The sequence below is a fragment of the Carassius auratus genome, chromosome 9 (genome assembly GCF_003368295.1).
Source record: "Carassius auratus strain Wakin chromosome 9, ASM336829v1, whole genome shotgun sequence".
In the NCBI taxonomy this organism is placed as follows: domain Eukaryota; kingdom Metazoa; phylum Chordata; class Actinopteri; order Cypriniformes; family Cyprinidae; genus Carassius; species Carassius auratus.
Window position 1 is genome coordinate 18,305,933 of NC_039251.1, and position 24,777 is coordinate 18,330,709.

Genomic DNA, 24,777 nt, shown 5'->3' on the forward strand with positions numbered 1-24,777 from the left:
GCTTATAATGGGGAAGGAGGGAGGGTTGTGAGCCGTTTCAGCATACTTACCTAGCAGTTGTGCCACGTATATATGTCCTGTGTCTAATAAGACAGTGGTAGTGATTGGAGTGATTTGACAGCTGACCGCATCAGCTGGTCGCAGCCTGAGCCTCCGTGTAGCTGCTTTTGTCAATTACAACATTTCTTATGTTGTGCAGGTCCCACTTGTGCTGCAAAAGCAGATATGGTATGTTGGGATGGGGCATCAGTGGATCAGATCTGTTGGTCCAGGACATCCTATAGATGCTGAATCAGATTGAGAGCTGGGGAATTTGGAGGTTAGGGCAACACCTGGAACTCTTTGCCATGTTCCACAAATAATTACTGAACAATTTTTTTGTTCAGTGTTCATTATCCTACTGAAAGGGTCTACTGCCAGTATGAAACACCGTTGCCATGAAGGGGATTGCATGTTCCGTAACAATCTTACAATAAGTAGTAAGTGTCAAAACATTCACATGAATGCCATGACCCAGTGTTTTCCAGCAGAACATTGCCCAGAGCATAACTGTCTCCACTGTCTCTGGAGGAGCAATGGGAGCCCTTGACCATGTTTTCCTTCTTTGCACCACTTTTGGTAGTAATTACTGCATGATTGGAGCACCCCCACAAGACTTGTAGCTTTAGATATTACTAACAATTACTATTTGGCCCTTGTCAAAGTCACTTTTTGTTTTTTCTTGCTTTAAACCATTTGAAATTCAAGAATTCTGACTGTTCTCTTGCTGCTTTATATATCCCACCCTTCAAAATGTGCCATTCTAATGAAATAGTGTTGTTAATTGCACCTGTGAGTGGCTCTAATGTTGTTGCTTATTAGAGTGTATTGTACATAATGTTGCAAAATTGCTAAGGATAACATTTTTTTTAAATCAAACCAATTTCTACTGTATCTGTTATATTAATATTAATACAAATATTTAACTCAAAAGTTGTATTCTTATTTTATACAACAGTCGGTTTCAGTCAGAGCTGATACCCTTATAGGTAGTTCACATAGACATTTAGTGGCGTGGCGCAACAGGTGACTTGAGTTTATATTCTGGCTCGCAGACCTTTCCCCATTCTTACTGCAATTTTTTTTTTTTAAAGTTAACACACATTTGACATTCAAATTTTAATCTACAACATTTGTACAAAAAGTTTAGTACATTATACCCACAATGGTAAGGTCAAATGTACTGTACAGTTTTCAAAGAACAATTGGCAGAAAAATTACAAAACCATGTATGTTGGTCCTATGATGGTCTCTATGACAACTTGCACAGTCAGGAATTGCCTAACAATAGAGGCTGTAGTCTTTAGTCTTGGTCTTGTATAAAAGCACAGGTGACAGTCAGTCAACAAGCAGAAACAGCTTCAGCTTCAGCTTCAGCTTCTCCTTTGTGGAACTACCGAGGACCACTCAGTGCAACCATGATGGGCAAGGTAAATTTCAATTCAACAATAATTTTATATTAAATTTAATTAGAATTACCCTTAATTTTAAAGAAAGAACTGTAAAATATTAAAATAATAATTCTGACTTTTTAGGTCATCTTCTACGAGGACAGGAACTTCCAGGGTCGCTCTTATGAGTGTATGAGCGACTGTGGTGACTTCTCTTCCTACATGAGCCGCTGTCACTCTTGCAGAGTGGAGAGTGGATGCTGGATGATGTATGATCGCCCCAACTACATGGGAAATCAGTATTTCTTTAGGAGAGGAGACTATGCCGATTACATGTCTATGTTTGGAATGAACAACTGCATCAGGTCCTGCCGTATGATCCCCATGGTGAGCTAAGTTTAAGCTCTTAAGATAACAAATAAACGTAGATTCATTTGAAACTTTTTTTTGGCTGAAAAACTGATAAATGACTTTTTTTCCACTACAGTACAGGGGATCCTACAGAATGAGGATCTACGAGAGGGAGAACTTCATGGGTCAGATGTACGAGATGATGGATGATTGTGACAGCATCATGGACCGTTATCGCATGTCTCAATGCCAGTCCTGTCATGTGATGGAAGGCCACTGGCTCTTCTATGAGCAGCCCCACTACAGAGGCAGGATGTGGCACTTTGGCCCTGGAGAGTACAGGAGCTTCAGCAATATGGGTGGCATGAGATTCATGAGCATGAGGCGCATCATGGACTCCTGGTACTAGTGTCCCAAAGTTTCAATAAAATAATTTGTAACTAAACGTTGTGTTAAGTACCACCTATATTTGTATTTATGAACACAAAAATACACCATAGCTTAACTTAAGTCACAATAAATCCTTAAAACATGTCAGTGGATATTCAAGACCTATTTAAGATGATAGCCAACAACATTTTATAGTTAACACATCCGCTAGTTCTTAAAAAATGACTATTTCAGCTGTGCAACATTAAGTCCAAAGCCAGAGACTGTCTTTAAGAAAACCTTTCAAAACCCAACAGGATATTGCAACCTTGAGCAAGGCACTTGAACCTCATTTTACAGCAGAGAGCAGAGACATTTTATTTATGAACCATTTTATTTATTAAGCATACCAGAACTTCAATTGGCTTATTTGTTTAACGGCTACTTACTTGATTTCCACATAACACCAGATATCTGTCATTCTCAAAAAAACCTGTTTAACTTTAGGCCCTCATTATAAAGACAACAAAATAGGCCTACTCATTGATTCAGAGGTTGTAAGACAATAAACACAGCTGTACTGTTGAATTTTTACAGAATTGGCCAATATTTCTAAATCAACACAGCCTTATCTCATCATTGTAATAATTTGAATGAGTTAACAAGTTAAATTGTAAGATACTTTGAGAGGGATTTTCCTAGACAAAACAATCAAAACAGTTTCAATGTGGAATATGCAGGATGCAGGATATTTTTAGCCGGCTTGCTAGTCATTGTTTAAAAAAAGTAAATGCTTGCCTATCAGTGCACAAATTGATGAATGCATTCCTGATTTATGCAATACAACATACATTTAATCAATGTCAAATTCCCGCTTATGCCGTTTATTTAGAAAATACAGGATTAGTTTCCACTGTTATGCTGATAATACTCAACTATACATTATATCTCAACAAGACCAGATGAAACTTCTAAATTATCTAAGCAGAGTGTGTTAAAAATATAAAATATTATATGACCCATAATTTTCTCCAATGAAATTCAGATTAAAGACAGAGATATTACTTATTGAACCAAGAAACAATACACAACATATCTTGGACTGCTATTTGCAACTAGACAGATGTACTGTTACTTCCTCTACAGTCAAATATCTGGGTGTTATATTAGCCAGAAACTTGTCTTTTGAAAAGACAAGACAAAACATGTTTCCCATGTTACAAAAACAGTATTCTTCCATCTTAGAAACATTGCCAAGCCACAGAACATTACCTGTTTCTGATGCAGAAAAGCTAGTTCATGCATTCCCTGTAGACTGGACTATTGTAATGCACTGCTACATGTACTGTAGGTGGCTGTCCTGCATCCTCAATAAACAAGTTACAGGTAGTCCAAAAGTGGAGCGACTAGAGTCCTTACCAGATCAAGGATATATGATCATATTACCCCAATTCTACAGTCTCTGCACTGGCTACCTATTAAGTTCTGTATCACTTACAAAATATTATTACCTAAGGCTCTTAATGGGTTAACTCCTGCGTACCTAACTAGTCTTATTCCAAACTCTGGAATAGCCTTCCTGATAACGTTTGCCATTCACACACACACCCTCACCATTTAAATCTAGATTAAAGACACATCTCTTTGGCCAAGCATTCAAATAATGCATCTCATAATCTTGTACTACAGTTGTATCAAATCAAATGCACATTATTATTATGAAAATATTTACTTGGGTTAAACTAAGTAATTTTACTAGGTTGGAACAGCAGCTAATTATGTCTCTATTTGTTTCTCTGTTTCTGCCACAGGATTGACCTCCCATGGTAACTAGGATTTACACAAGCTTCAGTCTGGATCCAGAACACCTGAAAAGAGATGATGCTGACCCTCAGAGGACCTCAGATGATATAAACCCTGAAACAACAGACAGAACAACCAAATTTTGCTATAAGTTTAATTGCAAAATATAATAATTGCTGTGAAAACTGTTCATCTTCTTTTTGAGTACATCCTTAATTTATTTTTCTGCACATTTCTGCAATATGTACATTAACTGAAAAGTCTTGAATCTTTGCTTTGCAACATTTTGTGTTGTGGAAAGCGCTATACAAATAAACTTGAATTGAAAATATCTGAATAGTTTGAGCAAATTGTGCAACATATACACATACAAATGCACACAGTAGGTATGCCATTATTTACTTAAGCACATTTTGTTCCAAAATCGCAATTTTTATTTTTATTTTGGGGCATACAAAATTAGTTTTTGTGAGTCTCCTGGCTGTTATTTTTCCATACCGTGTAAAAGAATGGGAACTGGGGCTATCAAGATCTAAAAATATAAAATACATGGATTTCATTCACTATATTACAACTGCTATGAATCTAGCTTCCAAATGAAAACCAAAGTAGTGTGTGGTTTCCAAATAAATCTATTTAATTTTAACCTATTTTGTTCATATTTCTCTTTACATGCTGTCAAACATATTCCAACCACAATCTTGTCAGATGACAGTTTTTAGGAAAAAAAAAACAATAGCTTATTTCTTCTAATCTTGACATATGGCAAAAATAAATAGAGGTAATCTTAGGGAAACTGCTTTATTGGATTTACTACTAATACTACTAATAATAATTTTTATTGAGTTACTTGATTTGTCTCAATAGGAGTACAACACATTTTTTATTTCTCCGAGACAAAGCAATCAGCTAACCAAAACTATTTCAAATCAATTCAAATCGGCAAATCAAAAAGGATACACAAAATATTATACTTCAATTTATAAATAAAACAAATAGTTTTATTGTTTTACAAGCAATTTTTTTAAGTTCTTCTTCAAAATGTTGTTTAATTCAATGTTGCCGTTTCTTTGTAATTGTAAAATTTACTTGCAATTTCTTAATGAAAACAGTTTTAACACAATTTATTCCCCATTTAACAGCAAATTATCTGCTGTGTAAATACATCTAATGAATTTTAATTTTGTTTGTGAGGAGAGTTGCAGTAAACACTTTTTAAAAGTGGTACAAAATATATAAAACATTTAACAAAATCACTTAATGACTTTGAGTGTGCTCACATTAAAATATCTAATATTGTGCTACAAACACAAATGAAGGGATTGACTCAACTTACTACAAAAATATAGATCCAATTCGGAAAATAAAACATATTTGGTTAAGTGAAATTTAATATTTGGTTATTTGCTTTACTAATATTGAATACTATAGTACACTACACTACACACTATACTATATTATACTATACTATACTAGACCTTACTATATTTTGGCATATAATAAGAAAATATCAGCTTAACAGGTGTGTATCAATCCTTTCTTTAATAAAAATAAGAGACGCTGGAATCATGACAAATATGTTTTAACATATACATAATAAGCTTTAGTTATAATGGTCTCTATTTGAACTTGCAAAGTCAGGAATTGACAGACAATAGACAGGGTGTAGTCTTTAGTCTTGGTCTTGTATAAAAGCACAGGTGACAGTCAGTCAACAAGCAGAATCAGCTTCAGCTTCTCCCTTGTGGAACTACTGAGGATCAGTCAGTGCAACCATGATGGGCAAGGTCAGTTTCATTCCAACAACAATTTTATATTTGATTTAATTGACATTCATTTAATAATGTAACTCTAAAATACTAAAAGAATAATTCTGACTTTTCAGGTCATCTTCTACGAGGACAGGAACTTCCAGGGTCGCTCTTATGAGTGTATGAGCGACTGTGGTGACTTCTCCTCCTACATGAGCCGCTGTCACTCTTGCAGAGTGGAGAGTGGATGCTGGATGATGTACGATCGCCCCAATTACATGGGAAATCAGTACTTCTTTAGGAGAGGAGAATATGCTGATTACATGTCTATGTTTGGAATGAATGAATGCATCAGGTCCTGTCGTATGATCCCTATGGTGAGTTCCATGAATATTTGGATTTGTTTGCAATAAATCAATACACTCGGGACAATTGTCTTGAAGGAATGTTCAATTTACAATTAAATTTAGATTTTTCAGAAACATGATCTAAGATGTATGTGTACATTTAAACTCTAGTTGGGGTAAAAAAAAAATAATTGATGGGCTTCTCTTCCACTACAGCACAGGGGATCCTACAGAATGAGGATCTACGAGAGGGAGAACTTCATGGGTCAGATGTACGAGATGATGGATGATTGTGACAGCATCATGGACCGTTATCGCATGTCTCACTGCCAGTCCTGTCATGTGATGGATGGCCACTGGCTCTTCTATGAGCAGCCCCACTACAGAGGCAGGATGTGGTACTTCAGGCCTGGAGAGTACAGGAGTTTCAGTAATATGGGTGGCATGAGATTCATGAGCATGAGGCGTATCATGGACTCCTGGTACTAGTGTTCTAGTGTTTCAATAAAATTATTTCTTTACAAAAGCAAACCTTGTGTTGTAAAAATTAGTATTACACAAAACACACTTTAATTAACAAAATAATTTACACGTTGAATGCTAATAAATTTTTCTTGGTTAGGTTTTCATGCTAATTGTTATTAACTCTTTCCCCGAACTGACAGACAGATGTGTTTTCACTGTTATATGGTAGGGGGCAGTATTACACATCTTCTGAAAGAGTACAAAATCTCCTGATCACAACAGACAAAGAAGCAGAAACAAGCGATAACATATGCAAGAAGATGCATGTGTAAAATAATGTGATCATTAAACATTAAACAGCACACAAATCTAAACTGCCTAATGTTACCCAAATGAAATGTTGACCCAAGAATGCATACAGGACTGTGCAAGCTTAGGGGTTGCTGATGGAAGTGATCTACTCCATATCGGTCTCGATCACCAATCCAGACATAATCTTTGACAGAAACATGATCTTCTAATCTTTTTGTTCAAACTGTTTTTTTTTTTTTTTTTTTTTTTTTTACATTTAAAGGCGCAATATGTAATTTTTCTGCTTTAAAAATAGCAGAAATCACTATATCTATGTTATATATATTTTTTAGTTGTGTACTTACATCATCCCGACAGTTTCCACGAACTTTCAAATCCGGAGAAAATTATAGTTTAATTAGAAGACACGGCACGTTTCGTTATTTCTGTTTTGTCGCCCGTCTATGGCGTCATATAAACTTTGACCCCTCTAGTTTATCTAACTTCCTGCGGAACCACCAAATACAAAGGTGAACAGAAACAAAGACGAGACGAAGAAGAAAAAGTAGTAGCCTTGATTGAGACTATTATATTTTATATTTATATTCGTATTTAAACCTCAATCAATAACTTAGTTATGGATCATGATTATGCTTTGCCTGCACGTTCTGTGAAGCGCAAACGCACGGGTGAAATAAATGACCCGAGATGGTTTTGGGACAAGAGAAGCTACAAGACACGGGTAAATATTGGAGTTGCATTTCCAAGATAGAGAGAGCTTCGTGACAAGCTGAAACTACAGAGAGATGCCGAACTCGCTTGCATTCTGATAAACAGGTATGCATCCATTCAGCTAACTGTATCTATCCGTATATTTTGTGAAACGATGATGTCTTGTGTAAAACACAGACGGACTAGCTCTCATGTAAAGCTAGATGGAATATTGATTTGATAGGGGTCTCATAATTCATATAGACGGTTTCATCGGGCGCACGCGCCTGGACCTAAGTTAACTTCCGGTCTGTGTTGTTTATATCGGTCTGGCTGCGGTGCCTTCTACAAACGCAGTTAAAGGCAATGTGATGAGTAGACTGAAGTTGGGCTCAGGTGGTTGTGCGGTGGGATGTGTTTCCCATACATTTATTTATTTTTGGAGACTCACCATAATTTTAAAACTGATTTTTTTTCAAAAAGGCTTCATTGAGTAACGTTAAGTACTGCACGTTTAATAGTAATAATTCCTTACATTTATATGTTTAAATATCAAAGCGAGGCACAGGTGTTTTTATATCGCTGTATTTCTGAAGGAAGACTTGCATGTTATATGCCTGATAGCAGCGTATGAGCGTACCAGCTCTGCTTCGTTTACAGCTGTTACTGGGGAAACCTCTATTTCTCGCGCTTTATGTCTATGCTTTAAAACATCTACTGTTGGCAAATAATGAATTGCATTTTCATTAAGTCCGCCTGATCCACACAGCAAACATTTTGTTTGTTATCAAAAAATATCTACTCTAGAGGGACTTGGCTGTTGTTATTGATTCTATTTGGAAGTCTACCGGAAGTTAAGTTAGGTCCACAAAAGCGCTCATGCGCAGTAACGTTTGTTTATGTTGTTGCCGTTGAAACCGTCTATATCTCTCCTTTTGAAAAGACTTGATTGTCAAAATACTAAGTTAGAATGAGTGAGGAATGATAGGGAGCGACAGAGCGCGTGTTCCAATGAACAACAACTCCCATGAGCCTTACGCTCTTTCCCGACGTCATCAAAGTACGTCTTATGTTATTATTTTGATTGAGTGACCCCTGGTGGCCAAAAATTCAATTTTATATTTGATTTAATTGACATTCATTTCATAATGTAACTCTAAAATACTAAAAGAATAATTCTGACTTTTCAGGTCATCTTCTACGAGGACAGGAACTTCCAGGGTCGCTCTTATGAGTGTATGAGCGACTGTGGTGACTTCTCCTCCTACATGAGCCGCTGTCACTCTTGCAGAGTGGAGAGTGGATGCTGGATGATGTACGATCGCCCCAATTACATGGGAAATCAGTACTTCTTTAGGAGAGGAGAATATGCTGATTACATGTCTATGTTTGGAATGAATGAATGCATCAGGTCCTGTCGTATGATCCCTATGGTGAGTTCCATGAATATTTGGATTTGTTTGCAATAAATCAATACACTCGGGACAATTGTCTTGAAGGAATGTTCAATTTACAATTAAATTTAGATTTTTCAGAAACATGATCTAAGATGTATGTGTACATTTAAACTCTAGTTGGGGTAAAAAAAAAATAATTGATGGGCTTCTCTTCCACTACAGTACAGGGGATCCTACAGAATGAGGATCTACGAGAGGGAGAACTTCATGGGTCAGATGTACGAGATGATGGATGATTGTGACAGCATCATGGACCGTTATCGCATGTCTCACTGCCAGTCCTGTCATGTGATGGATGGCCACTGGCTCTTCTATGAGCAGCCCCACTACAGAGGCAGGATGTGGTACTTCAGGCCTGGAGAGTACAGGAGTTTCAGTAATATGGGTGGCATGAGATTCATGAGCATGAGGCGTATTATGGACTCCTGGTACTAGTGTTCTAGTGTTTCAATAAAATTATTTCTTTACAAAAGCAAACCTTGTGTTGTAAAAATTAGTATTACACAAAACACACTTTAATTAACAAAATAATTTACACGTTGAATGCTAATAAATTTTTCTTGGTTAGGTTTTCATGCTAATTGTTATTAACTCTTTCCCCGAACTGACAGACAGATGTGTTTTCACTGTTATATGGTAGGGGGCAGTATTACACATCTTCTGAAAGAGTACAAAATCTCCTGATCACAACAGACAAAGAAGCAGAAACAAGCGATAACATATGCAAGAAGATGCATGTGTAAAATAATGTGATTATTAAACATTAAACAGCACACAAATCTAAACTGCCTAATGTTACCCAAATGAAATGTTGACCCAAGAATGCATACAGGACTGTGCAAGCTTAGGGGTTGCTGATGGAAGTGATCTACTCCATATCGGTCTCGATCACCAATCCAGACATAATCTTTGACAGAAACATGATCTTCTAATCTTTTTGTTCAAACTGTTTTTTTGTTTTTGTTTTTTTTTTACATTTAAAGGCGCAATATGTAATTTTTCTGCTTTAAAAATAGCAGAAATCACTATATCTATGTTATATATATTTTTTAGTTGTGTACTTACATCATCCCGACAGTTTCCACGAACTTTCAAATCCGGAGAAAATTATAGTTTAATTAGAAGACACGGCACGTTTCTTTATTTCCGTTTTGTCGCCCGTCTATGGCGTCATATAAACTTTGACCCCTCTAGTTCATCTAACTTCCTGCGGAACCACCAAATACAAAGGTGAACAGAAACAAAGACGAGACGAAGAAGAAAAAGTAGTAGCCTTGATTGAGACTATTATATTTTATATTTATATTCGTATTTAAACCTCAATCAATAACTTAGTTATGGATCATGATTATGCTTTGCCTGCACGTTCTGTGAAGCGCAAACGCACGGGTGAAATAAATGACCGAGATGGTTTTGGGACAAGAGAAGCTACAAGACACGGGTAAATATTGGAGTTGCATTTCCAAGATAGAGAGAGCTTCGTGACAAGCTGAAACTACAGAGAGATGCCGAACTCGCTTGCATTCTGATAAACAGGTATGCATCCATTCAGCTAACTGTATCTATCCGTATATTTTGTGAAACGATGATGTCTTGTGTAAAACACAGACGGACTAGCTCTCATGTAAAGCTAGATGGAATATTGATTTGATAGGGGTCTCATAATTCATATAGACGGTTTCATCGGGCGCACGCACCTGGACCTAAGTTAACTTCCGGTCTGTGTTGTTTATATCGGTCTGGCTGCGGTGCCTTCTACAAACGCAGTTAAAGGCAATGTGATGAGTAGACTGAAGTTGGGCTCAGGTGGTTGTGCGGTGGGATGTGTTTCCCATACATTTATTTATTTTTGGAGACTCACCATAATTTTAAAACTGATTTTTTTTCAAAAAGGCTTCATTGAGTAACGTTAAGTACTGCACGTTTAATAGTAATAATTCCTTACATTTATATGTTTAAATATCAAAGCGAGGCACAGGTGTTTTTATATCGCTGTATTTCTGAAGGAAGACTTGCATGTTATATGCCTGATAGCAGCGTATGAGCGTACCAGCTCTGCTTCGTTTACAGCTGTTACTGGGGAAACCTCTATTTCTCGCGCTTTATGTCTATGCTTTAAAACATCTACTGTTGGCAAATAATGAATTGCATTTTCATTAAGTCCGCCTGATCCACACAGCAAACATTTTGTTTGTTATCAAAAAATATCTACTCTAGAGGGACTTGGCTGTTGTTATTGATTCTATTTGGAAGTCTACCGGAAGTTAAGTTAGGTCCACAAAAGCGCTCATGCGCAGTAACGTTTGTTTATGTTGTTGCCGTTGAAACCGTCTATATCTCTCCTTTTGAAAAGACTTGATTGTCAAAATACTAAGTTAGAATGAGTGAGGAATGATAGGGAGCGACAGAGCGCATGTTCCAATGAACAACAACTCCCATGAGCCTTACGCTCTTTCCCGACGTCATCAAAGTACGTCTTATGTTATTATTTTGATTGAGTGACCCCTGGTGGCCAAAAATTCCATACTGCGCGTTTAAGTGTTGATAAAAAAGGAAAGCATGAAGCTAGAATAAAATGGGTTTGCTTAAAAGCACACACTCGTTTGACATACTGCATGTTCTGGGAGACATTAAAGTTTTGTCAAAATGATCATAAATGCTGGTGGTGGCTGGTCATGCTTTTTAAATGCTGATATAATGCTGATAGGGAAAGGCCTCAAAAGGGCAATACGTAGTTGATAGAGAGCACAGGCTAATAAAAACATTAGTGTAATCTCAAATATTGTTATGTAGACTGGAATTATTTGTGACATTGCATAGCATGTTTAGAAGCAGTAACATGATTATAAACTATAATTTGCAAATAAAAATGCTTCTCACAGTCAACTTAAAAGAGAAAAGCCTCATTTGATAACAATTACAACTCATATATCAGTCTAAGTGAACAGAAAATTTCCTAATGTTTCTTACATCACAATCACTATGGCACTGTGAACTTTTTTGTTATGACTGATGCTACAATGACCTAAATCAGTACAGTACATACACTATTAATAAAAATAAAGGTGCTTCACGATACCACAGAAGAACCTTTATTGTCTAAATGGTTCCATAAAGAACCTTTAACATCTGAATAAACTTTATTTTCCACATAAGTTTATTTGTTGGCAAAAGAAGGTTCTTCAGATTATAAAAAGTTAAGAAAGAGATGGTTCTTTAAACAACCTTTGACTGAATGGTTCTTTGTGGAACCAAAAATTTTTATTTTATGGCATCGCTGTGAAGAACCTTTTAAGCACCTTTGTTTTTAAGGGTGTAAATTAAATGATGTTAGGTTACTATCAGTGATTTAAACTGGTGCAAATGTAAGTGATTTTATTGGTGTGAAATATGTTTAACTGGCTTTAACACAATGTTTGTATTTTTCAAAAATCTAAAATGTTTACAGTGTGAAGAAGGAAAAACATATAGAACAAACAACAAACAAGAAATACTTTTTGCATTTTGTCTGTCCTTGAGTTATTGATATAAATCAGTCATCAACAACATTAAGGGAGAATTTAGCAAAGGGACACTGTATGACACTGGATATGACTGTATATACCAAACACTGAAAAAACATTTGCAAAACAAAATATAAGTGGCAAGCTTCCCCACAACATCAAAAACATTAATTATGGATTGTATAAAAGTACTGATAACAGTAGAAGTGCTGTATTTTATAAAACTACATATGAGGTCAGTAACTAAAGCTAAGCTCATTTTTTAACTCTGAATATATCACAGAAATAGTTGAGAGAAATAACTTTGGGTTGTTTGTTATTCTTTTGTTCGTAATTATGTTATTGATACAGAATACTATAAATGTTTAAACTTCTGAAGTATTTTAATAAATGCGAGTGCTAAGAACTACATGACGAGCTTTAGCTAGAATGACCTCTATGCCAACTTGCACAGTCAGGAATTGGCTAACAATAGAGGCCTGGTAGCCTTTAGTCTTGGTCTAGTATAAAAGCACAGGTGACAGTCAGTCAACAAGCAGAATCAGCTTCAGCTTCTCTCTTGTGGAACTACTGAGGATCAGTCAGTGCAAACATGAAGGTAAATGTTGTTCCAGCACTGATTTCCACATCGATTTCCACACAGTTATTTATTGTATTTTATTTATTTTTTATTTGATGTATTTCACTTTATATAACTAAAATATTAAATTTGAATTTTCAGGTCACTTTCTTTGAGGACAGGAACTTCCAGGGTCGCTCTTATGAGTGTATGAGCGACTGTGGTGACTTCTCCTCCTACATGAGCCGCTGTCACTCTTGCAGAGTGGAGAGTGGATGCTGGATGATGTATGATCATCCCAACTACATGGGAAATCAGTATTTCTTTAGGAGAGGAGACTATGCCGATTACATGTCTATGTTTGGAATGAGCAACTGCATCAGGTCCTGCCGTATGATCCCTATGGTGAGCTTAGTTTAAGCTCGTAAGATAACAAATTAACATAAATAGATTTACTATTAACTTTTTTTTGGCTGATAAACTGAAATGACTTCTCTTCCACTACAGTACAGGGGATCCTACAGAATGAGGATCTATGAGAGGGAGAACTTCATGGGTCAGATGTACGAGATGATGGATGATTGTGACAGCATCATGGACCGTTATCGCATGTCTCACTGCCAGTCCTGTCATGTGATGGAAGGCCACTGGCTCTTCTATGAGCAGCCCCACTACAAAGGCAGAATGTGGCACTTTGGCCCTGGAGAGTACAGGAGCTTCAGCAATATGGGTGGCATGAGATTCATGAGCATGAGGCGCATCATGGACTCCTGGTACTAGTGTTAATAAATAAAATAATTTCTCTACAACAATAAACATCGTCCTGAAAATCATTAATGCCACTAATATATATATATATATATATATATATATATATATATACAGGTTCTCATTTGCGACCTGGACAAGATAAGACGTACAAGGCAACATGAAGTTACACATAACATACTGACATTCAAATACACAGTCATAAATATAGAAGACATTCAGATTCAGTTAAAAATACTGGACAATGTATACAAATAAAAAATTGAAAACCTAATAGTTTAAAAATGTAAAATGGCAGTGCAAGAAAAATAGCAGTAGGATAATAGTATAGTCCAAGATACACTGATAATGGGCAAATAAATGCAATGACAGCCATTCAGTTGAATGTGAAAAAAATACATAATAAGGCTTTGTTCACAAAGAGCATCAATGTGTACTGTACAATGGTCCGTCAGTAAATTTGAGAGTAAAACTTTAAAAGTAGTGATCGAAACAGTAGATTCTAATTTGAGAGACTTTTGTAAAGTGTTTCAATCATTTGCAGCATAAAATGTAAAAGAAGAGTGGCCAAAAGACGTGTGGGCTTTTGATGGGTCTATATTTACTCAAACGCAGGTTCAATACAGGCACTGATGTGGTTATTAGAGTACTTAGGTAAGATGGTGTTTTGCCTAATATGGCATTGTAAATTAACTGATACCAGTGATTTAGGCGCCGGTTGTGTAACGAAGGCCATCCAACTAGTGAGTAAAGAGTGCAGTGGTGGGTGTTGTATGGGGCTTTAGAAATAAAGAGTATAGCACTGTGGTAAACAATGTCCAATTTCTTGAGTAAAGAATTAGAAGAAGTTCTGAAGACAACATCACTAAAGTCAAGCATTGGGATGATGTTCATTTTCACAAGGGCCTGTTTTGCAGGAAGAGTAAATGAAGCTTTATTTTGAAAGGAAAGTGAGGGGTCTAGCCAGACCCCTAGTTTTTTGTATTTCACCACATATTCCAGCTTAGACCCATTCAGGGTGGTGATGTTTATTGGGCCCGAAGATACAGAATGTGTCCGATTAAAAATCATGCATTTTCTTTTACTAGAGTTTAAAGACAATTGAAGCTCACAGAAGGCTAACTGAATGTCTTCAAAACTCTTTTGGAGTTTTTCTAAAATGTTTTCCAATGTTGAACCTGAAGTGTACAGAACGGTGTTGTCTGCGTAGAGATGAATAAGAGAGTTGCCCGCAGCATGAGCGACATCATTAATATAAACAGAGAATAACATCGGGCCAAGAATCGAGCCCTGGGGCACCCCCATAGATACAGCCAGAGGCTCAGACAGCAGACCCTCAGACTTAACACACTGAAATCTGTCAGTGAAACAATTAGAAAACCAAGAAAGGCACGTGTTTGAGAAACCCCAGGGCCTTAAATTTTCCAATAAGAATACTGTGATTGACAGAATCAAAAGCTTTGGCCAAGTCAATAAAAACAGCAGCACAATGTTGTTTTTGGTCAAGAGCTGTTATAACATTGTTTAGGACCTTTAGTGTTGCTGAGGTGCACCCATGACCAGCTCTGAAGCCAGATTGCATATCAGAGAGGAAATGATGTGACTCGAGATTACCTATTATCTGTTTGTTGACTTGATTTTTGAAAGGCAGGGCAGGACGGAGATGGGTCGGTAACAGTTTGGGTCTGTAGGGTCCCCCCCTTTGAAAATGGGAACAACTGCAGCAACTTTCCAGTCTTTAGGTATCTCTGATAAAACACGTGAGAGATTGAACAGGCTGGTAATGGGTGAAGCAATAATTGCAGCCGATATTTTCAAATAGAAGGGGTCCAAATTGTCAAGTCTGATTTGTGTGGGTTGAGGTTTTGTAGCTCTCTCAAGACATCTTCAGTTTAAATTTCAGCAAAAGAGAATTGTGGGTGGTTAGAACCAGGTGTTAACGTAGATGCTGTATGGTTGGGCCGGGTAGATGCAGCCAGGTGGAATACATGGCCAGCCATAATTAAGTGCTTATTGAATCCCTCTTTTATAGTGGACTTGTTGGTGGTGACAATGTCTCCTAGCTTTAAAGCCGTGGGCAGTTGTGCAGAGGTGTTCTTGTTCTCTATTAATTTGACCGTGTCCCAAAACTTTTTAGAATTGGAGCTGCAAGAAGCAAATTTATGTTCATAGAAGCTAGCCTTAGCTTCCCTCACTGCCTGTGTGTATTGGTTTCTGGTTTCCTTAAAAAGCTGCATATCATGAGGATTAATTGCAGTCCGCCATAGAATGTTTTTGTGCCTGCTGAGGGCAGTCAATTCCGGAGTAAACCAAGGACTATATCTCTTTTTAGTTCTGAACTTTTTAAAAGGAGCATGCTTATTCAGGATAGAAATAAAAGCATCCTTAAAAAAGAACCATGCATCTTCCACATATGGTATCAGGTCAATGTCCTTCCAGGATACATGGGCAAGATCTATTAAAGAGGCTTGTCCACTGAAGTGCTTTAGAGAGCATTTTATGGTGATAAGAGGAAGTCTTTTAACTGCAGACCCATTACGAACACATGCGATGAGACAGTGATCACTTAGATCCTGACAGAAGACCGCTGGAGTATATTTTGAAGGCATATTAGTCAGTGCTATATCAATTAAAGTGATTTTGTTTTCAGATTTTAAATTGTATCTAGTGGGTTCATTAATCATTTGTATCAGGTTGAGTGCATCCAGCTTAGACTGTATATTTTTTGAGATGTTTAATATGTCCAAATTTAAGTCCTTAATAGTAAGAACTCAGAAGATAAATATGGGGCAATCAATTCACATAATATATCTATAGCACAAGTGGGAGCAGAAGGAGGTCTATAACAAGCAGCTACTGTAAGCGACTTATCTTTGGAAAAGTGGATTTTTAAAATTAAGATCTCAAACATTTTGGGGGCAGACCTAGATAGAACAATGGAACATTGTAGGTTATCTCTGCAATAGAATCCAACTCTGCCCCCTTTAGCAGATGGATGGATTTCTTAAGCCAAGATTCAGACACAGCTAAGATGTCAGGGTTAGCTGAGTGTGTCAGTGCAGTGAATTTTAGGGAGGAGACTTCTAATGTTAAATGGATAGTTCACTTTAAAATTACATTTTGGTATGTTTTAGCTTACCTCAAGGACATCCAAGATGTAGGTTTCTTTGTTTCCGCAGTATTTCCGCAGTATTTCCCATTTTGATATTTTTAGGTCAAACCGTTCTTGTCTGTGACTCATATAATGGAGGTCTATGGTCACCACCTCAAAGAGCATGCACAGAGTAATCCAAATTAAACAATTCCCCATCGTAAGTACACATTGATGACCTAAGACACGAAACGAGCGGTTTGTGTAAGAAAACGAATAGGAGCCCCTATTCACTTAAAAGTGTCACTACTAAGGTTATAATACATTAGCATGGCACTGTTACAGTATGGCAAATGTTAGTCATCTCAAAACATAACGGAACACTTACCGCAGCAACAGGTGATCCAATTTGTCCTGTCTTTATTATCGATGGGATGGCTGTATCCTTTAGCACGTGTTTCATGGTCCGTGTGGCAACTTGCATTTTTTTCAAAATAGTCGTCTACAGTAAAATGTTCAGAGCAAACTAAATACTTTGTGATGGTGTTTACAGGTGTGTTTGGAACTATACCCAGAACAAGGAGCCATCGATTCATCAGGTCAGCGTTTTTGGTTGAAATTCTGTGAAACATCATAGTATTACCTGGTCTACCCTGTTTATTGTCACAGCTCTTTACAATACAGAGAACACCCATGATTGTACAATATAAATTTACTATCTAGTGATTGCTGACTCTATTACTCCAACTCTGAGCGAACACTCTGCTCCTCACCACTGCGCATCTCGGGTACTGCGCTAATCACTCCGCCCAAGTAGCCACTCTGCCCAAGTAACTTTAGCTGTGCTCCTACGCCTAGGGAGAATATAGTTCCCAGTATTTATACGATTAAAAATGGGCTCTGTCTCATATAGCCTTGTTATTTGTACACGCTGTGACTATACAGATCACAACATGTAAATAGGAAAATGTTTGCATTATTTTGTCACTTATTGGGATTACTATGCTAACAGTATCCATTTATAATAATAATAATAATAATAATTCCTTACATTTATATAGCGCTTTTCTTGGCACTCAAAGCGCTTTACATAGACAGGGGGTATCTCCTCATCCACCACCAGTGTGCAGCATCCACCTGGATGATGCGACGGCAGCCATATTGCTCCAGAACGCCCACCACACACCAGCTTACTGGTGGAGAGGAGACAGAGTGATGAAGCCAATCAGCGGATATGGGGATTGTTAGGAGGCCATGATGGTCAGAGGCTAATGGGCGAATTTAGCCAGGATGCCGAGGTCACACCTCTACTCTTTTCGAAAGACATCCTGGGATTTTTAATGACCACAGAGAGTCAGGACCTCGGTTTAACGTCTCATCCGAAGGACGGTGCTCGTTGACAGTATAGTGTCCCCATCACTACACTGGGGCGCTAGGACCCACACAGACCACAGGGTGAGCACCCCCTGCTGGCCTCACTAGCACCTCTTCCAGCAGCAACCTAGTTTCTCAGGAGGTCTCCCATCCAGGTACTGACCAGGCTCAGCCCTGCTTAGCTTCAGTGGGCAACCGGTCTTGGTCTTCAGGGTGATATGGCTGCCGGCAATTACATCCATTCTTTGTGCTAAGCTAGGCTAGCGGTGGGTGCGTCGAATAACACACAGAACGCACAGAAATGAAAAAGGTATGTATGGACTTATCTAACTCTGGGGGATACTGTGAATAAGCTAAAGTCCCAAAAAGTCGGAGTTTTCCTTTAAGGTAAAAAAAAAAAAAAAACATTTTCCATATAATGCACATTATTGTTTCTCCTCTATGCCCCGCTTTGTGAAGTTTGTTGATTTTTACAACGCTCATCGGTCTGAAAAGCGAGGTGTGCTCTGATTGGCCATCTATCTAGTGTGTTATGATTGGCTGAATGGCTCAAGCATGTGATGGAAATGTTGCATCCCTTAACATACTATGCCGTCTCCCAGGCAAGCAACATGAGACTTGCTTGCTCTGCTTGTGCACATCCCATCATCGGTTCTCATTTAGCACTTCAGTCAATGTAGGAGTAACTGAATGACTTGGGATATTGGTTTATTTTGTGTCAGAGGGAGTGTAAGGCATGTTTCTAAACCAAATAACTTAAGTACTTTGTGGATTAGTGCGTACTGGAGAAGCAAACCATTTCAAATGATTTAGCTCAATTTGGTGAACTGGTTCGACTGGTTCAATAAGAAGATCCAGCTAAAAATAAAGATTTGTTTGTGATCTGGACAACACTAGGAGAGACAAAACCAATAAAACCCATTACAAACAAGACATTTGTTGCATCCAGTTGGGATATAATTACTGATTATAATGACTTACACTGTCTTAATACGCATTGTGCATCGCTCTGCACAAACATAAAACCATGTCTGCATTTGTGATCTGAGAAACAACAAACAAGCCTACTCTACCCTGCTAAATCGTACGTTTGAATCATCATTGGCAAATTATTTAAATATAAATAAATGTACTTATAAACTGTATGTACAGTGCAGTCAGTGAATGTTTATGATTGTCAGCCAGTGGGATGCTACATCTGACTTTTTGAAAAATAATATGAAAAAGTAAAAAAATTCAAGGCATAAATCAAAAGGAACACAATACGTCAACATGTTCACTTATGTAAAGGAAGAACACAATCATTTGTATTAACAATGCTTCGAAGTTTGAAAATACAACTTCCAATCATTCTCCATTTCTTTCCAATTAATTTTACATTAAAAATGTCTTTGAAAAAGTTATTTTGAAATAACTTAATTCTTTTGTAATCTTTCATTAGTTTGATCAAGACTTATTTATATACATAATAAGGGGAATATACTGCACCTTAAATAATTCCAGTTTTCACCACCAATCCCCAAAATTAGCATCAGTTATGTGCCATTTAGCATTACTCACTAGGTTTGGTCTCTTTACTTTTTTCTCAAAACAAAGCCCCTTCTGTGGATGGACAGAGCTAAGGATACAGAACGCATACTCATTAAAAAAAAAAACCTTATTCCATATAGCCAGAGGTTCTCAATCTAAAACGACAACCACGTGATGAAAATACAAGCTTAAGCTTTACCTTAACCTGTGTTGTTCCCCAGCTGCCCTATTATTTTATGACTATACAGGTTGCATTTGTGCACAAATCTACTTACTAAAACTAATTTCAAACAGGATTCTGAACCATCACAATAGTCTATATGCAACAAAATAAAGTGCCCTTTGGTGAAGTGAATATTTCATTTCTACAATTCACATTCATTAGCATTTCAACAACAGTTTACATTAACATTATATGATGTTTATGATTAAATGATGCATTAAGAATGGTGTTACCAATTTACAATTAAACTGATTAAAAAAAAAAATCTCTGTTAGTTCATGACATCTAAAGCATAACCTAATGTAAACAAATTGAACATTACTGTAAAGTATTACTATAATTTATTAAGATTTTATCTGTTGAATCACATTCTTTTTGACCAATATACTTGTATTGTTCTAATACATTTAAATGCTAAGCTTTTTAAGGTCTACATACCAAGCTTTAGCTAGAATGACCTCTGTTTCAACTTGCACAGTCAGGAATTGCCCCACAATAGAGGCCATGTAGTCTTTAGTCTTGGTCTTATATAAAAGCACAGGTGACAGTCAGTCAGTCAACAAGCAGAATCAGCTTCAGCTTCTCCCTTGTGGAACTACTGAGGATCAGTCAGTGCAACCATGAAGGTAAACCTTGTTCCAGCACCCATTTCCACAAAGTTTCGCTTTGAAATACTGAATTGGTACTTTATGTCACTAAATATTACACTTGAATTTTCAGGTCACTTTCTTTGAGGACAGGAACTTCCAGGGTCGCTCTTATGAGTGTATGAGCGACTGTGGTGACTTCTCCTCCTACATGAGCCGCTGTCACTCTTGCAGAGTGCACAGTGGATGCTGGATGATGTATGATCATCCCAACTACATGGGAAATCAGTATTTCTTTAGGAGGGGCGAATATGCTGATTACATGTCTATGTTTGGAATGAACAACTGCATCAGGTCCTGCCGTATGATCCCTATGGTGAGCTCAGTTTAAGCTCATGAGATAACATATACACATAAATAGATTCATTTTAAACTTTTTTTTTTTGGCTAAAAAACTGATAAATGACTTCTTTCCACTACAGTACAGGGGATCCTACAGAATGAGGATCTACGAGAGGGAGAACTTCATGGGTCAGATGTACGAGATGATGGATGATTGTGACAGCATTATGGACCGTTATCGCATGTCTCAATGCCAGTCCTGTCATGTGATGGATGGCCACTGGCTCTTCTATGAGCAGCCCCACTACAGAGGCAGAATGTGGTACTTCAGGCCTGGAGAGTACAGGAGCTTCAGCAATATGGGTGGCATGAGATTCATGAGCATGAGGCGTATCATGGACTCCTGGTACTAGTGTTTATATTAATAAAATAATTTATCTACAACAATAAACAATGTCTTGAAAATCATTAATTCCACTAATCACAAAAAGAAAATCCACAAAACACAAATCAAAATGTAAAATCTTTATTTCCCAAACTTCCCAAAACTACTTCCATATTTTCTCTAGATTAGGAAATATCTATGATTTTAGAACAAATATATTTCTAACCTACTTGCTGTCCTGAAATGAAAGAAATACAGTTACTATGGAGTGGAATTTTAGGATCTAATGCTGATTCTAGAAATTACAATCCAATTCTAAAGCATTTTTTTTTTCAGACTTTGAATATCAAATTTGTATGTTCAATTTTGATAAATTACTCAAGTACTTTAATTTACAAATAATAATAAATCAAAACAATTGTTTGTTAAGAATGAATAACTGCTGTAACAAAATTTTGCATGTTGAAACAACATACAAGCAAATATACAGTACAGTATTAAAGAACAAAGTAACACATTACAAGAACCATCGAAAAATGTTTTCTGTATCTGAGAGTGCTTAAGTATTTGAAAAATTGTAGAAGGTCTCTAGGTGGACTGAGGTTTATACAGTAGTCATATAATACAGTCTTTGTTAGAAATGACAAAATGTTTTTTCAAGTAAGTAATTTCCATGATTTTAGGATCTGTGTTTTTTTTCTGTAGCACTTTTTGAACTTTTGTAAAATAAAATTTAAATATACTATGTGGTTCTATACATAGAAATTAGGCCTACGACTGTTCTCTCTTGCTCACCAGCAGTGTGAAAAATGCAAATAAAGATTTTAATTTTCAAATCCTAGTGTTAAATGTTAAGAATCTAAAAAGTAATGAACAATTATTACTGCAAGTTCTGTTGTACTACAGTAAGATAACAGGCCATCCTCTCATAATATAAAGAATGCATATTATAATAATAAATAGACCATCCTATTCCCACTGTACCATAATAACAGACTGGTGTGAATGAAGAATAATTTAACAATGGCACAGTAGCATTCCAGTGACCAGTAAACTGCAATGCATTCACTTCACCTATTCACTACTCCATCAGTACACTGACTGAACTGCTGTGAAAAGAGAACTGAAGATGAACATGAGCAGAGCAGCTGTATTACTACAGGTGCATATCACGTCATTCATGTACATCACAAGCCAATGCACACTTTAGTCAGAGCATCAAAAATAATGTGCTTAAGGTGTTAACATGCCTGTATATTTTGCAAAATATATATTTTAAAATCTGCGTACACCACCTATATTAATATGAGTGAGAGATGAGAGGAGGAGCGCAAATATAAACCCTCGCCCTCAACTCAATATTCCGTTTCAGTTGGAAAGTATCCACCATACTGGAATAAAGTTGGCAGCAACCACTGGGTCACACGGACTTTAACAGACACACCACAGTGACAATGAAAGAGACTTCAAGACAGTCAAGGTTCAGCTCTTGCAAGTAAACCTTTTATATCTCATTCAGTTGCACTTCATTTGCAAAGGACCCAGCATTGATGGACCTCATCTGACTCTCGCAAGTCTGAAATCAGTGTACCCCATTCCACAAAAGTATAAGCAGACAGTACCTGAACCACATGGCTCATCACCCATGCAGTCAGACTGCAAAGGACCCTGTGAAAACCCATCTGACCCAGCTGCCTGGTCAACACTCTAAGGATTCTCTTAGGAGCTGGTCCACTCTAAGGAGCCAGCATATTGATTTATCAGAAAGCAACTTTATGCCCTCCCCACTGCACGCAACCTGCATCACCGGTGGAAAGAGCTCTACAACCAGACTGATCATCCGACCATGTGGAATGCAAATATTTTATTAAGATGGCACCTGTGTGTAATTTGGCATGCCATCTTTGTGTGTGTTCTACGTGTTACCTGTTCTTGTCCTGTTTTCATTATTGCTTGTGTACCAAGTCAACTGGCTTCACGTGTATGAGCGTGAGCTCCTGCTAAGTCTTAGAAAGTCAGATGTTGTGGCTTTAAGTTGGCACTCGGGTGGCCATTAGACATGCGATCCCCGGTCATGGCGTGTGCTTTGTAGGACTGGTGTGGGCTCATGAAAGGAGGCATGTTGGTGAGACTGACTACTGCACGTGCGTGTGCCTTCACTGCTGGTCTGGCTGGACATGCAATCTCAGTGGTGGATGACCTCAACTTTGCATTCCAGTATCTCTCACCTCGACTCTGGGAGATAAGATACTCTGAGCTGGTTGCAGTTGTTCCCATGTCGGGAAGTTTAATCAAGATTCAAAATTATTCTTTGGCATTCTAAGCAGAGGGGGGTTAATTCTTATAACCTTCATTCTATGGAATATGATTCTATGATATGGAACTTATCAAATAAGGCTTCTGTTGATTTGTCTGTGAAGATGGCCTTGATAAGTATCAGGTTTATTACTAATAAAACATTTTTAATTAACAATCTGATTTCTTCACATGGCCTGGACTTTTTTTTTATGACTGAGACATGGCTTAATGAGGGTGATTGGGTGTCACGCTGTCTGGTCACGGTTTCCCTGGGTGTCCACTAGTGGGATCACTTCCCCTTAGGCACCTCACCATAGGCACTACAATTCCCACTAGCCTTGTCCCTTCATCACAGTAATTGCACTCCTGCTAATTGCACCAGGTGCCTTCACTTATTAGTCTTTAGCCTTCCTATATTAACCAGTCATTTCCTGTTGTCTGCATGGAGTCCTTTCCTTCCGTTTCCTGTCGTACCCAGTCTTCTCGTATTCCAAGTTTCTCGCATTCCGAGTTCCTGTTTTCTTTTTCCGTTCCTGTTCCCTTCCTGTGCCTTCCTTGTTTGTTTATTTGGATTGTTTCTGGTTTTGACCCTGGCTTGTTTGGCTTACGATTTGGATTACTCTAATAAAAACTTACTGCATTTGGATCTCTCGTTCCCTGTGTTTCACTGGGTCCCGAACGTCACGGAGGACTCCATCAAGATAAGATCCATTGGTATGTTTTCTGATGTTTCCTCCCCAGCCACCGAGCGGGAGAGAAGGAGTGGTTTTGAGGGAACCCATCTGGTCGTGTTTCGTGGGACCAGGGGAGGTCGCAGAGGAGTGAGTGGTCGAGAGGAGGTCCGGCATCGCTCTCCACCATGGCCACCCTTCGACCCTGGGCTCGTGAGGGACGGATCGGAGCCGCCGTCTCACCATTGCAGACGGAGAGGGGAGAGGAGGAGTACGTCTGCCGAGTCAGCGCGGCTGCACAAGATGGCCTCCAGCCCAGCACTGCTGCGCAGAATGGCCGCCGGCCCAGCGCCGCTGCCCATGATGGCCGCAAGTCCAGCGCCACTGCACAAGATGGCTGCCAGCCCAGCACCATAGCACAAGGTGGTCACCAGCCCAGCACCACAATGCAAGATGGCCGCCAGCTCAGCA

The 24,777-nt window shown here is 37.9% G+C and overlaps 5 protein-coding genes across 5 annotated transcripts; all 5 read left to right on the forward strand.

The window, feature by feature from the left end:
- The first annotated feature begins 1,405 nt into the window (after nt 1–1,405).
- On the forward strand, nt 1,406–13,846 carry LOC113108589 (gamma-crystallin M2-like). The gene is made up of 4 exons (XM_026271791.1): nt 1,406–1,469; nt 1,575–1,817; nt 1,918–2,183; nt 13,811–13,846. The coding sequence occupies exons 1-4, from the start codon at nt 1,458–1,460 to the stop codon at nt 13,815–13,817; spliced, it is 528 nt and encodes a 175-aa protein (XP_026127576.1). The 5' UTR covers nt 1,406–1,457; the 3' UTR covers nt 13,818–13,846.
- On the forward strand, nt 5,666–6,582 carry LOC113108588 (gamma-crystallin M2-like). Its single transcript, XM_026271790.1, has 3 exons — nt 5,666–5,740; nt 5,839–6,081; nt 6,268–6,582. Exons 1-3 carry the CDS (start codon nt 5,729–5,731, stop codon nt 6,538–6,540), a joined length of 528 nt encoding a protein of 175 aa, XP_026127575.1. The 5' UTR covers nt 5,666–5,728; the 3' UTR covers nt 6,541–6,582.
- LOC113109171 (gamma-crystallin M2-like) lies at nt 6,837–9,410 on the forward strand. The gene is made up of 3 exons (XM_026272786.1): nt 6,837–6,844; nt 8,690–8,951; nt 9,138–9,410. The coding sequence occupies exons 1-3, from the start codon at nt 6,837–6,839 to the stop codon at nt 9,408–9,410; spliced, it is 543 nt and encodes a 180-aa protein (XP_026128571.1).
- LOC113108591 (gamma-crystallin M2-like) lies at nt 13,008–13,849 on the forward strand. The gene is made up of 3 exons (XM_026271793.1): nt 13,008–13,076; nt 13,200–13,442; nt 13,545–13,849. Exons 1-3 carry the CDS (start codon nt 13,071–13,073, stop codon nt 13,815–13,817), a joined length of 522 nt encoding a protein of 173 aa, XP_026127578.1. The 5' UTR covers nt 13,008–13,070; the 3' UTR covers nt 13,818–13,849.
- Nucleotides 13,850–20,608: 6,759 nt separating this feature from the next.
- Nucleotides 20,609–21,383, forward strand: LOC113108594 (gamma-crystallin M2-like). The gene is made up of 3 exons (XM_026271795.1): nt 20,609–20,649; nt 20,744–20,986; nt 21,093–21,383. The coding sequence occupies exons 1-3, from the start codon at nt 20,644–20,646 to the stop codon at nt 21,363–21,365; spliced, it is 522 nt and encodes a 173-aa protein (XP_026127580.1). The 5' UTR covers nt 20,609–20,643; the 3' UTR covers nt 21,366–21,383.
- Nucleotides 21,384–24,777: the final 3,394 nt, after the last annotated feature.